At 43.3% G+C, this 15,713-nt stretch overlaps 1 protein-coding gene across 1 annotated transcript in view; it reads right to left on the bottom strand.

The window, feature by feature from the left end:
- Positions 1-9,639: 9,639 nt before the first annotated feature.
- FIG4 (FIG4 phosphoinositide 5-phosphatase) overlaps positions 9,640-15,713 on the bottom strand; it is a 103,482-nt gene continuing 97,408 nt past the window's right edge. Inside the window, exon 23 of the mRNA XM_019735020.2 lies at positions 9,640-10,287. Within this exon, the coding sequence (XP_019590579.2) occupies positions 10,110-10,287 (178 nt within the window). The 3' untranslated portion in view covers positions 9,640-10,109. The remainder of the gene's footprint in view (positions 10,288-15,713) is intronic.

Genomic DNA, 15,713 nt, shown 5'->3' with positions numbered 1-15,713 from the left:
GACGAGGGGCTCTGCATTTTCATTTTGCGCAGGGCAAATTACACAGCCGAGTCTTCTCTGGAATCTGACAGAACTGGTTCGAACTCTGATCTGCACTTATTATTACCACTACCCCTTTTACTGTTGTGCAACTCTTACTACTGCTGGCTATCATTTGTTAAACCCCTGGCACTGTGCTAAGTGCTTTCCTGGAGTTATTGCATTTAATCCTCACCACAACGCTATATGCTAATTGCCAGTTGTGCCTTCATTTTACAGATGATAAACTGAGAAGTTAAGTAACTTTCTAAACTCGCGTATGGTCCCAAACAGTTTAATTTCAGAGCCTATGCTCTTAACCACTGTACAATTTGGTCTTACTCGCTTTGTGACTTTGCGTATATCACTCAGCGTCTCTAACCCCAAGGTTTCCACATTGTGAAATGGGGTTATAGGGGTGAGAACAGAGCAGGTCAGCTCCCACACTGAGCCCAGAAACTTAGAGCCAAAACCACCCTATTGTCTAGTGAACCTGATTTTGTTATCTTCATCAGCAAATCGTTAGCATGGTTTTATTAGCAGGACTTTACTTTTCTAGGACCCTCCTGCCCAGGCAAAATTTTGATTGTTTATTACAGGAACTTCCTGTAAGGCTCATCAACTCTTCTATGGAAAGCATCATCAGACAAGATGCTTTGAACCCCTCCAGATCCTCACCTTGCTCTTTCCCCCCACCCAGGACTTCCATGTCATGATTCTCACCCAAACCTAACCAGGCCCCTGTTGTAAGGACTGCCTTCAACCAAACTTCCAATTCTCGGTCAGTGCTGACCTTACCTTTCCCTGCTCGGAGACCCTGCTGAGATGGCGTTGGTGTTCTCTCCTACTGCACTAAGGAGTAAACTCATCTTTGTCTTATCAACAGGTTCTGTTGGTGACATTCAGGGAGCCAGCTCCTGACTGTGAGTACAAATCTCAGACCACAAGTCCAGGTATGTGTGAAATACATATCTTTGCTTCTCTGCGACTCCATATCTATATTGGTTCCCCAGAGATAATGGAAACTTACTTTCCATCACTTTTGTGTGGCTGGGAAGGGAAGACTTTTTCTCTACCCTCTTATGATCTGTGACTGGACCTGAGAATTAAACTGACAAAAGACAGATCAGTAGGAGAGAAGCATATCAATTTTATTTGATGTTGATATTTTTATGCGTACATGGAGGCCTTCATACACAAGAAATGAAGACCTAAAGAAGTAGCTAGGCCTGAGAGCTTCTATACCATTTTAACAAAGAATGATAAATTATGGAGACAATAAGACAAAGGAAAAAGGGTTTGGGACTGGGGAAGTAAATTGTGGGAAAGTGACTGGGAAATATATAGGGGAAATTCATGGATGATAAAGGTTATTTTAGTAGATGTGTTTGTATAGACTCATCTCGGAGTCAACTCCCCATTTGCAGTGACAAGAATGTTCGTCTCTTCCTGGTACAGGGAGGGACTTTTTCGAGGGAAATTTATGCTCTGCTTTTAGGTAGAAACGGAGAGGTCAGAGAGCCCTTCCTGCACCTGATAATTTTCAATTGTATTTAGCTTAAAATAATCAGTGTGCCAATATTTTTGGGTGGCATGTTCTGATCCCTGCTAGTGTCCTTTCATATTTTCCAGGACTGTGTCCTTGTTTTTACTGGGGAACATGTGGGACAGTGTGCTGGGGAGGGTCCGAGATGGTCCTCAATCTACTAGAACATCCGTCACCCCCTCTGTGACCAGCTGTTGGTTGGCACAGGTCACCGCTAGGCCTCCCCGGTTTCATTCTGGAGGCTGCCCACATCCATTGGCAGTTGGTGGCTTCTAAGCTTCACTTGATCTGGGCTTTGTTGGAACAGAGTTCAGGGATCTCATTGGGGACGTTCAAGGGCCAGTCTGCCCAGGCAGATCACACGGCCGTTCTCCCTCTGCGGGGTGTCCTGGGGCCTCTGCAAGGAAACCTTGTGTAGGTCCCAGCCGCCTTTTCCTCCCCAGTCCTGAAAGCTTAATGCAGGGAAAGGAGATGAGTGGACTGAATCCACACTCTTACGGGACTCAGCAGTCCCATCTCTGTTCTTTTGGGGAGTCCAAGACAACGCCACCCAAACTCACACTGGCCAGTACTAACTGGGCTCTTTATGGGTCTAGTTCACTGTGAGCTTCCTGGTGTTCTGACGAAACCAGAGACGCAAGCTTCTGCTTCCCCCTGTTGATGCTACCACATGGGGCAGACATGCCGACCAGACATGAAATGGCATGCATTGCCACCTCTTCTTAGCACAGGGGTTCTCCCCTGGGACCAAACCTTTGTCCCTAGTCTCTAACCTCAGGACTCCAGAAGGGCCATGTGGTACATTAGCTGCAGAGCCTGAAGATTTTAGCGGTGTCTCAGTTCTGGGGCTCCCATATTGCCAAGTGCTGGGCTAGGCTGCAGGAGGCCACAGGAGCACCTGCTGCTCGCTGCTGTCTGCCCACATGGCTTGTTCTGAACCACGTCTGACCTCGGTCACCTGCCCTCCCAGGTGACCACTTCTTTCTTGTCTCGTCCCATCTACGCCTGCATGTGAGTAAAGGAACCATCCTGCTGATTCTAGAGCACACTAGATTTCTGAACCTGAGACACTGCCCTAGGCCCTATCACCATGTCACCATTCAGTCTCTGAGCTCTTACCCCAGAGCTCTCCAGAAGCACAGATCCTCTTCTGGAATCTTGGAACCCACCAGTAGGACTTACCGGTCTCTTCAGCCCTGGAAAAAAGGCTGGGTTCTGTGCTGGTTGTTTCTGCATAACAAATTACCCCCAAATTTAGTGCCTTAGAACAACCGTTATTTTTATGCTTATGGAATCTATGGGTCAGCAATTCACAAAAAGCACATAGGGACACCTTCCCTCTCTCTGCTCTAAGATCTGAAGCCTCACACAGGCTCGACTACAGCTGAGAGCTGGAATCATCTGGAGTTTTCTTCCCTCACATGCATGGCTGTGGATGGCAGCTGTCAGCAGGGACCTCAGCAGGGGCTGCTGGCCAGGACCCCTCCCCGGACCCCTCGATATGCCCCGGCTTTCTCACAGCATGGCTATGTAGGGCTCCACAAGTGACTGTCTCAGCTCCCAAGCAGAGCTGCATGGCCTTTTAAGAACGACGCTCAGAACCCACATAATGTTGCTGCACCCATGGTCTCCATCCAGCCTGCCCAGACTTAAGGTGAGGGGACACAGACCCCAGCTCCCTTTGGGAAGACCGTCAGTCACATTGTAAGGAGAGCATGTGAGATGGGGGACAGCCCATCTCTCTAGGACCCTCCTAATTGTATTCTTGTTTCACCATCATCTCTTCCTAGTGTGTGTGTGTGTGTGTGTGTGTGTGTGTGTGTGTGTGTGTTGGGGCAGCAGTGGGAGGGGTGTCGGGGAAGGCAAAAGAGAATTCCTCCTCTTTTTTTTTTTGAATCCTCAAACAATTTCACAATTCCAGTAGACCTCTCTTTTCTCCCATGTCACTGGCTCATGGAAAGCAACCCAAAAATGCTCCCCTTGTTTCCTTTGCAATTGTTGTGTTTCATAAATGGCCTGGCTGTGGGGAGAGAAAAGAGTGAATTATCAGGAGAAAGAGTATGCTCCTCAAAATTCTCCCACCACAAGGAAAATAAGTATCTCATAGACGTGTTGTGAGAATTAAAGTGAGAACATATGCAAAGCCCTGGCAGTTAAACTTGTACTGAATCTTGCCTGTCCTTTCTCTGTGGGGACAACCCCATTTCAGGGTGTGGCCTAGCAGGAGAGTTGCTGTTGCTGAGCAGAGTTGACTTGAGGAGAGTGAATTAATATAAACGTGGACCTGCTGGTGTGGATACATAAGTAGTCCTTTAAAAGCATCTGGAGAGAGAAATGCTATTTGCTAAGGCCCTTCATGGCTCTAAAATGCCTCTCCGTCTCTGAGAGAACCCATGCCACTTACCAGCTTCCCGTTGCCCTGAGGGTCACCCTGGCAGTGACTCACTTCAGCCCAGACCGTCTGTGTGAGTTGATGGGGAGGCCCACATTGGGGGGCATTTGGCTGGTGATTGAGTGCAGAGTGACTGGTGATTTTTCAAATTCAGTGTCTGGGTCTCCAAAGGGTGGAGTCTTCAAAGCATTCCAGCCTGTGAGGTTACGGTGAAAGTGCAGGAATATAAGTGCAGGAATGTAAGCAACTCCTGCTGACAAGAGTCACTTTCCCCCTCTTCAGGTGGGCCAACCTGAAAGAAGGCTGTGGCCACTGGTCGTATTTCACAGGGTTCCTGTCCTGAAAGTTTTTGTGGATAATTTGTAGCCTGCGGTGCCAAAGAAACTCTTAATATCTTCTGCCCTTTCCTCAGAAAGTGGGACTAAAGTCAAGCTCGCAGAATGAAAACAATTTTTTCAAAAAATGTGTAGATAGATGGCTTTGTCGTTGACGGCAAAAGGGAAAGTTTGCCTACATCCTTTCACTGGTGAGCTTTCACTCTCTCAGAGCAAGGAAGAGGCATGCGATGGGCTCAGCCTGTGTTGTCCTTACTCGTGCTGGAAGCAGAAAATGCAACACCTTTGCTTCTCTGTGGTTTAGACTGTCATGCGGCAATTCTCAACTTTTTGTGATCACAGCATTCTTTCTGATCGTGAAAGGCTGGTTGCTAAATGTGAGGGTGCGGAAAGATGAGAACCATGCCAAACCTGCCAACAATCCCGGCAGCGCAGCCCTTACCACAATGTAGCACAGTGATGTGATTCCCAGCCTCGCCTTCAGCGTGAACAGAAAGGCTGCTGCCCAGACACCACTCAAGTGTTCTAGGGCCAAGTTCTCCTACAGTTCAGTATGCGGGAGCTCTCCCGTGCCTGTTCCACGTCACACTGCCCAAGCAGCCCCGTCACCTTCTGTCTCACAACATGGCCCTGCTGTATGGACACTCAGCAGTCGCTAAATGAGTTATACACACCAATTAAAGATCAAGAGCACATTTGTGAAGGGATTCCTGCACCAATGGAGAACCTCTGGATATTACTTTGTGTTAAGTATTATCTCTACCTAACAGCAGAGAGCTGCTGTCCTGGGTGCTGTCCTGTGTGCTCTCGCCCTATGCCCAGTACGTACCACGTACCATCACACTTACCATTATGGATCCAAAGTGTCCTTTTCTCACCCATCTTCCCTATTAAACCATCAACTCTTTGAGGAAAGGAACTCTGTTTTGCTTGCTGGTGTATTCTCAATCTCTAGCAAAGAGCCTAGCACATAGTAGGGGTTCAGGTCTAATCCTATAATGGTCCAACTTTGCCACATGGCAAGAGCTGCCTTTTCCTTTTGGTAACTGGCAGACACACTTGGGGAGACCTGGTCCCTAAGTCTACAGTCTCTCTGTGCTTCCACCTTGTCTAGTACATGGGCAATGCACCAAAAAAGAAAAAAAAAAAGAAAAGAAAAAACAGTTTGTTGAATGAGTTAGCTTAGGAGGCGTGCTTAAGCCAAGGAGTGACTGGATTCATTCATGTTAGTTAGGCAGCCATATTCTCATCTTTGTGGGCCTCAGTTGGAGGAGGACAAGGACCTCTTAAGACAGGAAGAGTGACACAGATAGGTGGCGGTTGTGTGGTGGGGGGTGGGAAGGGTAACATTCAGAAGAAACACTTGTGGGAGAAGTCCAAGTGCTGGGGGAAGGTTACCAGGCAGACAGCGTTTGGTTCAGAAAGTTCCTGGGAGCACTCGTCTCTGGAAATGTCAAGATTTGTGGCGCATTCTTAAGGCTAAGGAGTCCTTCAGGGCTCCAGGTGTGTCTGATCTAACTGACGACGTCGCAGTTTTCAGATCTAACTGACGCTGTCGCTGCTTCCATGGGAAGGATGCTGTCACACAGCAAGTATATTCCATGGCGATTCCTCCTGTCTTTCTCCAAAGTGACCAGTGGCCATTTGCTTAAGTGACTGGACACTGGGGAAAGGGAACTAGACATTTCACTCACTCTTAGACACAGATATGAGTTGACAGTGATACCTGGATATGCAACATGTCATCATGGCCCCCCATTAGAGTGAGGGCTCCCAGGGGCCAGGTAATAGACACCAGCCTATAGTCCAGCTCACTGTGGACCCATTGGGTCTGTGGTGGTCATTTTCCCAGCCCTTGAGTACATAACTGGAACTGTCATACTTGGCAGAGGGTGTGGAATCCACATGGGATCCTTGGACTATGGGTTAATAGTTCTGAGAGTGAAGATGACCAAGTGGACACCTTTCAGAGGGCTCCCTCCTCATGGGCCAACATCATGCATCATAAAATATCACCCCCCAGGGCAAAAGGAGGAGATGAGTGCCACTTTGTAAAAACAGAATCGTTTCATACAGCCCTGGATTGGTCCTTGCCCTGGAGTACATTACGTCCCCTGGGTAACGTAGGTGTGGGCATTTCCACTTACAGCCAGTTCTGACCCAGATCCAGAGGAGCCTTTTCCCTGTGTCTGCCAACCCTCTGCAAGCTGATTTTGTTTAAAAAAATAACAAACCCACCCTGGTAAGTGTATGTAAAATAGAGTCCTTAATGCAGGTAGTAAATTGAGTTTCTTGCATAGACAATTTTTTTTAATGTAGAAGACTCTCAGAAGGTTTATAGAGACATTTAATTTTATTATCCCAAAGATTTAAATCTTTGTCCCAAAGATTACATGAGGAAAATATAAAATAGATTGTTTTTTAACATAGGCTTAATTGGCTTGAAATAATGATTAGAAAGGTCATATATTTCCATTTACTAAATGTTTTCTGTGAACAAGCTGACCTGTGAATTTCTCTCTCTGAAGATACAGACAAAATTAAATGTTTTATTGAACTGAATTAAAGATGACTTCATAACCAGGGAAGAGAGATTCATACAGGCTTTTATCACACGTGATTTGCCAACATGTGGCATCTTTTCTCAAATTGATTTTTCAGAGGCATTAGATTTTATTGAGGCAAAGCCAAACTTAACAAAATTTTATCCATATCTCTTAGAGAAAAACAGACCTCTATAGTTAGTTCATCTGGAAGTGAAAAGTTAAACTAATTCTCCACAGTTAAGTGAATAGTAAAAAAAAAAAGCACATTAATATAATCTCTAGTCTACCTTGTGAATAGTGTAAAAAAAAAGAAAGCATGTTAATATAATCTATAGTGTACTTTCCCCTGCTAAAGAGCAATAGAAAGTAAATATAGATGGAAAAAGTCCATATTTAAGACTTTTCAATATTGTCAATATAATTTCTAGTATGTTGCAATGACCAAATCCAACAAAATTGAGGTTTTGGACTAGCTGATCCTTTTGGATGTGATAAAAGCAAAATTTATATTTCCATAAATCTTTTCTTCTCCAGAAAGACAAGGTATATAGTCTGGACTCAGAACAGCTCTGCTGCTGGCAGGAACACGCCACAGGTAGGGGAGTGAGGGGTTTAGGGAGGTGCCATCAAACCTCCCTCAGACGTCTTTTAAAACGGAAATAACATCTTTCTAACTGGGTTTGACCCTCAAAGGCAGGAGGATGATTCAAGTCTCTTGTTTCTGGTCCTGAGCCTCCAGTGTCACAGTGCTGCCAGAGTCACCCTCAGAGCATTTACTGAGTGTCAGCTAGAGGGGCTCTGGGCTCGAGAGATGCCACTGAGTGTGGCGTGGCTGTGCTCTGACAATGCTCAGTCTTCTTGGGGAGACAGACACTTAACCCAATCTGCAGAACAATGTGGTAAGTGCTGCAAGAAGCCAGGATGCGGTAGCACCCAGAGGAACGTGTCCAACTGAGGCACTCTCTTCAAGACCCTTACTGGTGCCACCTGTCCACTGGTTAACACTCAAGCCCGTGATCTCTTAGCACAGTAGTTCTCGAAATGTGGCTCATGGGCCCATGGGAGTTCTCCAGGCTCATCCAGGGAGTTGGCCGGGTCAAACCACTTTAGTAATGATACTCAGGATTTGGGGATGCGCCTGTCTTAGCTATTCTGCCCCCTTGAGGCCAGATGGTAAAATTTATCACCAGCCCAACCACCTCTAAACTACAATGATTGGGGGATAGAGAGAGAGAGAGAAGGGGAGAGAAAGAAACGTTGTATTTAAATTATAATTCCCATTTTAAAAGGAAAAATGATGGTGTTGAGGGAGTGCTGGAGTCATTTGCTTTTAAGCAGCAGAGAAAATGCAGATGGAGGCCCTTTCCTTGTTTCTGTGGCTCACTTGAGAGACCACAGTATATGTGACTCTCCCCTCAGCATCCGTGCCACACTTCTCTTGCTTCTGATCAGAGCCTGGCTGCTTCCTACTTTAGCAACTCATATTTCACAGTCCTTCTCTTTATAAACTAATGCTCGTGGTTTAGTTTTGTGATTTGCTTTATGAAAACCTCTGCATAAACTATGGAAGTTCAATTTCAGACCATAGTTCTTATTTACCAATTGGATGGCAATTACATTGGAGGCCACTTAGATGAATGTATCAAAGAAATGAGCCCATAAAAATATTTTGTGTGTGGGTAGCAAGAGTTAAATGATAGCTTACTGTTCTTTATTAGTAAATGGCCCTCCAGCTTCTGAAAATGAAAAGGGGACTCAAGAGTCTATTGAAGGAAGTTGCTCATGTGTGGACAGAGAAACCTGAGCTACCATAGGAGCATATCAGTTTGGAAACACGTGCAGTTTCCAAAGAGGTGTGGATTCATCACCTCTTCCAAAAGGAGCACATTAAGTCTCCATAAGGAAGAAAAATAGATCATCCTTTCTTCAATAAAGGATTCACTTAACCATAAAAATCATCAATTACCTCTACTGTTAGGAGAGATTCTGAGAAGTGGTATTTATCTCAACAAAACAAATAAAAAATGCCGGGGGGGGGGGGGGGCAAACCAGAAAAAGAGAGTGTGTCTTTAAACTGGTTTTAAGAGAGCAAAACATGATTTCAAGAAAAGCATGTTTGGGACATTAGACCACCTTCACCTTCTCTGGCCACTCTGAGCCATTTTATTCTGACCAGACAACACCACATTCCTTTTGCCTATTATTTTGTCATTCTTTAATCCTAATTTTATGATGGCATCAAATCAAAAATGTCTGTTAATTAGTGCTTAACTTCTATCTGCAATTTAAAAAAAAAATCCCAGAATCTTGGTGTTGGAGATATTTTCAAGGTCAGTTAGGCTGATCAGTTTTCCTTCTCCCATTAGACGGCTTGGTTTTCTTCTTTATTTTATCTATGAGGAGGGAGAACTGAGACAACTTGTTTTTAAAAAAAGCAGAGAGATAATGAGATCAAGTCATTTGTGTTCAACTATTAGAAAATGCAGAAAGTTGTCCCTATTATGTTTGACTAAACGGAGAACAAACCATACACGAAGAGTCAACTCTGATTGGACACCACATGTAACAGAATTATACACCACAGAAGTTATGCAGAGTAACAACTTTTTAATGTTTTATTTTGATATAATTTCACATTTATAGAAAAATTGTAAGAATAGTTCCAAGAACTCCTTTTTATTCTTTCTCAGGTTTACCAATTACTAATATTTTGTCCCATTTGTGCTGTGTTTCCTGAATCATTAGCACTTTGTTGACATCTTGTCCCTTTACCCATAAATACTTCAGTGTTTATTTTCTAAGAACAAGGCCTTTCAAAGTAATACATTTTAAATCAAAACACAAACTTAACATAAAAATCATCAGAATAAATGAGAAAAATATGTTAACTACAAAGAAAACTACTCCTTTTGCACAAGAGAGGAATTTCGGTCCCGTTGTTCTTTCTGTGATACGCCCAGGCCCTCCCAAGTGCCTGGCACACAGCAAGTGCTCAAGAAATGGCTATTAGTTTCTTAATGTCATGGTACGAGACTATATTGATCACAAGTCTAAACAAAGTATTTCTAAAATAAAGCAAAGGCAATGACAGTTCAATATTCAGTCATTTCTTTATTACCTATAGTTTATAATTCACCAATTACAAAAAGAGGAAAAACCTTCCGATGTAAAGGACTGACAGGCAATTACCTTTTCAGATGAGACAAAACAGATTACAACATAAGCAAACTGACTTTGTTGGTCCCCGTCAGGGCCACCGTGGGGACCTCCCTTCACAGGTAGCGGTTTCTGATGTATTCTCGGTACACAGAGGTGTCTTCTTTCCCAAGGGGCTGCGTGATTCCGTGACTGGCCTGGATGTGGGCCTGGAAGATCTCTGTAGATTTTCTATCTACTCTTGGAGGCTGAACTTCATAGATGTTGTCTTGTGAGAAAGCCGAGATGGGTGTTCTGTAAAACAGAAGAGAAGGTTATGTTAAAGAAATAAAGGGAAGGACCACAGGGAGCGGTGGTCTCCAAGTGTTTGAGAGCTACTGACCTTGAATGAGTGGGCTTAGTAGTAACAAGTGGAGGTAGTGACCTCCCCTGTCCCCTCTCAGATGGCTTCCTCCTCTGCCTGGAGGACAGAGCTGGACCCGCAACTGCCCAGGGAGCTTTCCCTGAAGCACAGGCCAGGCGGGCACCCGTCCTCTGTTCCCACCGCCCTGGGCAGCCATTGTCTGTGCATCCAAATGCCTCCCTCACATGACCGGAGTCGCTTTAGGTGGGCGCTGTACAGACTTTTTGCTCCCTTTTTTTGTATATTGATTTGGTATCCTGTAACTTTACTGAATTCATTTATTAATTCTAACAGTTATCAATAGTCTTTTTTTAAGGAAGATTTAGCAGGAATCAGTGAAGTAGAAGATTCTAATAATTCCTACGTCCCACATTCATTAGAGGAGTAAAGGAGCTTATGTGCAAAGTGCTCACTTAGCATAGCACCTGGCACACTCTAAGTGCTCAGTAAATGTGAACCACTGTTAACAACGATAGGTGCTTAATTCCTTGTCTGCAATTCTGACATCCTAAAAGCTTTAATACCCTAATGTTACTTTGCTGGTAAAACCTGATCCAATTGAAACTCATTTGGTGGCACATCGTAACCTGAACTAACAACACTCATCCCGTTTCCTGTGAGTATTAGTGTGTTTCATTATCAGACAAGGTATATGTTCCACTGTGCTGTGCTAACACCCCCAAAATTCTGAATTCTGAAATAGCCTCAGGCTTTAGGATAAGAGATTGTTGATCTGTACTAGGAAGCTTCCTTCCTTTCTGGGATGATTTGAAAAGTGCCAAAGAATCTCCCTATTCAAAAATACCCCTCCATTCCCACCTCACCTAACCTGGTGTAGCGCTCAAAATTGCCATCCACCCCTTGGGGAAGGTGCTGTGAAAATGCATCTCGCTGTCTGACTTACCCTCTACTCATCAAAGGGTGAGCACCTACTAGTTCTTACATCCTTAGCGGGAGGCAGGGCCTCAAGGGATGAGTCAACCAAGTCAGGTGTGATGCAGTGAGTCCGCGTGTACAGTGTGGGTGGAAGGTCAGGAAGAGGTCACTGACAGGGGAGGATGGTAAACTAAAAAGATGTGTGGGGCATTGGGAGTGTAATGACAACACACTCCACCACTTAGCCCAGGGCTGGCCCTGCCAGGTGGAGGGGAGTTCTCCATTCCCGGGCACCAAGATAACACAGAGAAAGATCTGGAGAATCTATTCTGCTAGGCTGACACCTAGCCTTGTTCATGTGCATATTATCAGAGGAATCAGGAAAGCATCCTGCATGCTGCTGTTTGGTTAGCTGGGACTCCTAGGGCTGGGGGAGAGAGCCTGCAGTCAGAAGCAGAATTGGACCTCAGACCCAGTTAGATCTGTACTTGGCATGTCGTCAACATTTCAAGGGACACGAGGAAGTGTAGACACACACGGAAGACAGCATTTATACACTAACACCCTTGATCCTGATAGGATGTGTTACACTTAAACGTGGGTCTTTCTTACTCTCCCAGAAAACAGTCAAGGCAGCTTACTGTATTTGCTTTTATCTAGAACACTAACACATCCTGCCATGGCGGGAGACTCTGCATTAAGTCACATTAAATAAAATCGCATTAAAATGAAATACAACTAGAGGTGAAATATTCTTTCTGGAAGCCAACCTCAACTGTTTTCACCTCAGGGTAATATATTTCAACTCAAATTTGGTAGATAGTTTATGAAATACTCCCATTTTTTCAAAGCACTCTGATAATTTCACATAATCTCAGAGAATGTATTCTTACTTAAGTAAACAAAAAACAAAGGTAAAACGATTTACTCAAAGTTAAAAAAAATTAAAGACCAAGGTGAAAGGATCCTGAGATGTCTGAATCTCACTTTGAATGTCAGCCTGACAGCAGTGCTGTCCTTCAAAATACAGAAGTTAGTTATTGTCATGTCTGTGGCTAACACGTTATAATGGTGAATAATTAGGATGATTAATATATGAATTCTTCTTCCCAATTTTCTCTCACAAAGGCATAGCAACTCTATCGTCATTTACATAATTCCAAGTGAGATGCTAGAATCCTTTAATGGTTGATAATATTCAGGGTCAAACCATTCTAACCTGAACCTTTAAAAAGGAGGCTCATTAACATTTTTAAAGATAATTATCAAAGCACCGGTCACAGCCTCACACACCACCTACACCTGTCTAGTATCTTCTTCTCACATCCCTTTCACATGTATTATCTTATTTACTTTTCACACCCATCTTGGAGGCAGGAAGCACAGGGATTACACCCTCCATTTTATAGATGAGACATTTGAGGTGGGACGGCTTTCAAATGGGACTAATGGTTTCTGTCCCGTCTCTGAAGGCTGACCTTTGCCAGGATCCTTACAAAGGCCTTAATGAAGGCCTCTCTGGCAGAAATCACACCAGACAGCCAAAAGACGTAGGAAGCTACCATCTGGAATTACACTTGAATGTAGCTGAGAAGGGAGCGTGCCAAGTCACGGAGTCACTGCTTTATCCTTCAGAGGCCTCAGCTGCAGACACGGGCAGGTGGGCTGTGGGAGGTAACAGGACCAGGGCTCCCGATGACGGAAGGCCGGGACAACCACAGGCTGGGCCACAGACTAGCCATTTCCACCCAGGGCCTTGGGTTTCTTGTCAGTAAATCTATCGGGAGTTGCCACCCTGCTTCTGAGTAAATTGCTTCACTGCCCCGTGGCATCATGGGAAACCATTACAAACACTCTAAATACGACATGCCAAACATCAGCCTTAAATGGTAGCAGACTGAGTGGCAGGTGGGTTCAGGGCTCCACCACCACCTCTCTATAGTTGCGAAACAATGTATGGAGTCAGAAAATGCATCCACTACCCCCTTTGTCCTTTTTACTCTTCTAGATTCAAAGTCTATATTAACAAAATTGTGACGTTAAAATGTTTGTTAGTGGATCTGGGCCAGGAAGAAGCTTAAGACGTACCCCATGTTGTTGGCAGAGTCAGAAAAAAGAGCAGGAAGAAATGGGTTCACAAAGAAACCTTTGTTTCCTCAGATATCAAAAGCCAGTCACAATGGGCTCCTCATGGTTTTAGGGCAGTGGTTCTCCAAGTATGGTCCCCAGACCAGGGGCATTCGCGTTACCTGGGAGCTTGTGAGAAATATAGATTCTCAGGCCTACTCCAGACTTACTGACTTGGAAACTCTGAGTGCGGGGCCCAGCAACGGTGTTTAACAAATCCTCCAGGTGATACTGACACTTGCTAAAGGTGGAGAACCCTTGGTCTAAGGAGACCAATTGTACATAACGTGCTAAATAAGACCTTATTTGTGGTCAACCAGCAGCACTGAACATTTTAAAGCAAGAACTTTTTTCTCAAATGATATACTACTACTAACCCTACATTGAGAAGGCATAACTAAACATTTAATTATAAAGATAAGCAGCAATATTAGATTCATCACACACTTCCTCATGAGGAGACACTTTTGATTTCCCCTTTGGCTTACACATATCTAAGATGGGAAAGAAATACGAAAACATCCACGGGTTGGCACTTGTCTCAGAAGGCACTGGAAAGAGATGGAGGTAAACCCAGTAACGCTTCCAATACTACACGGAATAGTCTTTTTTACTAGTTTAGGTGGCATCTGTTTTGGGATATGAAAACCAGTCTTTAAACACTAAATGATATGGAAATTGTGAGACTACTTTCTTTTATTCATTCCATAAAATGAATAAAATCCAGAAAGAGCTGGATTATGGTTGCACTTTCACGGTGGAAAACAATGGTTCCACATTTCTCTCCTGGCCATAAAGAGGGAATTGTTTTTTTTTCAGCTTCTCCTTACAGACCCCAAAGGCACATGACTTATTGACCCTAATTCCAGTGCTAGTTGTATTTCTGGAGATAAAGCATTACAATTACAAATCTGTAGGCTTATTTCTTTTTATCTATAAAACTTAATTCTACCTTTAAGGAGAGCTCTTACAGTCTTATTTAGAATAACGTATTTGCCAGTTCATTTATGGGTTGCTTAACCTATATTGCTTACTCAAACACCAAGGATTGATGACATTTAGCCTTAACCGCAGTTCTCATTCATAGAAGAGCAACGCTTTGGGCAGAAATTAATTAGACACACCATGTGCTTGTAAAGAAAATTCTTATTCTTGCCCTTTTATACTCTTTCTTAAGTGTGGCATTACTTACTTGGTTAAAATGTGACCATGTCTGATAACAACCGTATCTTACACTTGAACACAGAACTAATGTTTGAGTTTCTTTTAAAGTTCAATTCCTGTTGAGGATTTTTTCTGACTTACGTGTATTGAGAACCCAATAAACATATTCTGGTTTCACAAGAAAATTATATATAGATATATATATATATATATATATATATAGATATAGATATATATATATATATATATATATATTAGAAAGTATTTTATATATATGTGAATATACATACACATATATATAATTAGTTTCAGGTGTACAAAACAACATAATACAGAATAAATGTGGAAACAAAACAGAAATAGACTCAGAGATACAGAGAAAAAAACTGAGGTTGCTAGATGGGAGGGGGTTTGAGGGATGGGGGAGAAGGAGAAGGGATTAGAAAGTACAAATGGGTAGTCACAAAATAGTCACAGGGATGTGAAATTAAGTTTGGGGAATTTAATCACTAATGTTGTAGAGATCATGTAGGTTGCCAGATGGGCACTGGACTTATTAGGGAGACCACTTCACAGACTGTAAATACCTGACCACTACACTATGCACCTGAAGCTGAAGTGGGAAAACATTGAATGTCAACTATAATTAAATATATATGTAAATATATATACAGTCACAAGAAAATATTTAATTCAGATTAAAATCTTTTTAATTTAGTAATGTAGTTGGTGATAGAAAAACTAGACACTATTCATATAATTTCAATAATTTTATATATGTGATACTTTCCCATATGTTAAAATCTTATTATACTTTCTCTATGATTAGCATTTTGGCATGCGTCAAACCCCATTTGGCATTTCCAGAAAATTTCGTAATGGCTCTAGTCACAGAATAGGTTTCCCTTCCAGTGGTCCCTTCTGTTGCTACACAAACTCTAAGTTTTCTCCCAACAGGGCTGTTCTCACCTCACCAAATCATTCTTTGTTGGTCATGACTGAATCACAGAATGAAGAGACTACAGAGCTGAGAGGCCCTGACTGCAGACCTTGGCCAGCCCCTCGATTTGCAGATGACGATCCTCATTAGGGCATTTCTCTCATTCCTTCTACTTCCTAGGAGAAAACTACTAGGGGCAGTTCCACGTCG

The sequence above is a fragment of the Rhinolophus sinicus genome, linkage group LG05 (assembly GCF_036562045.2).
Source record: "Rhinolophus sinicus isolate RSC01 linkage group LG05, ASM3656204v1, whole genome shotgun sequence".
In the NCBI taxonomy this organism is placed as follows: Eukaryota; Metazoa; Chordata; class Mammalia; order Chiroptera; family Rhinolophidae; genus Rhinolophus; species Rhinolophus sinicus.
Note: the sequence above shows the minus strand (reverse complement) of the source record. Positions and strands in the feature narration are given on the sequence as shown.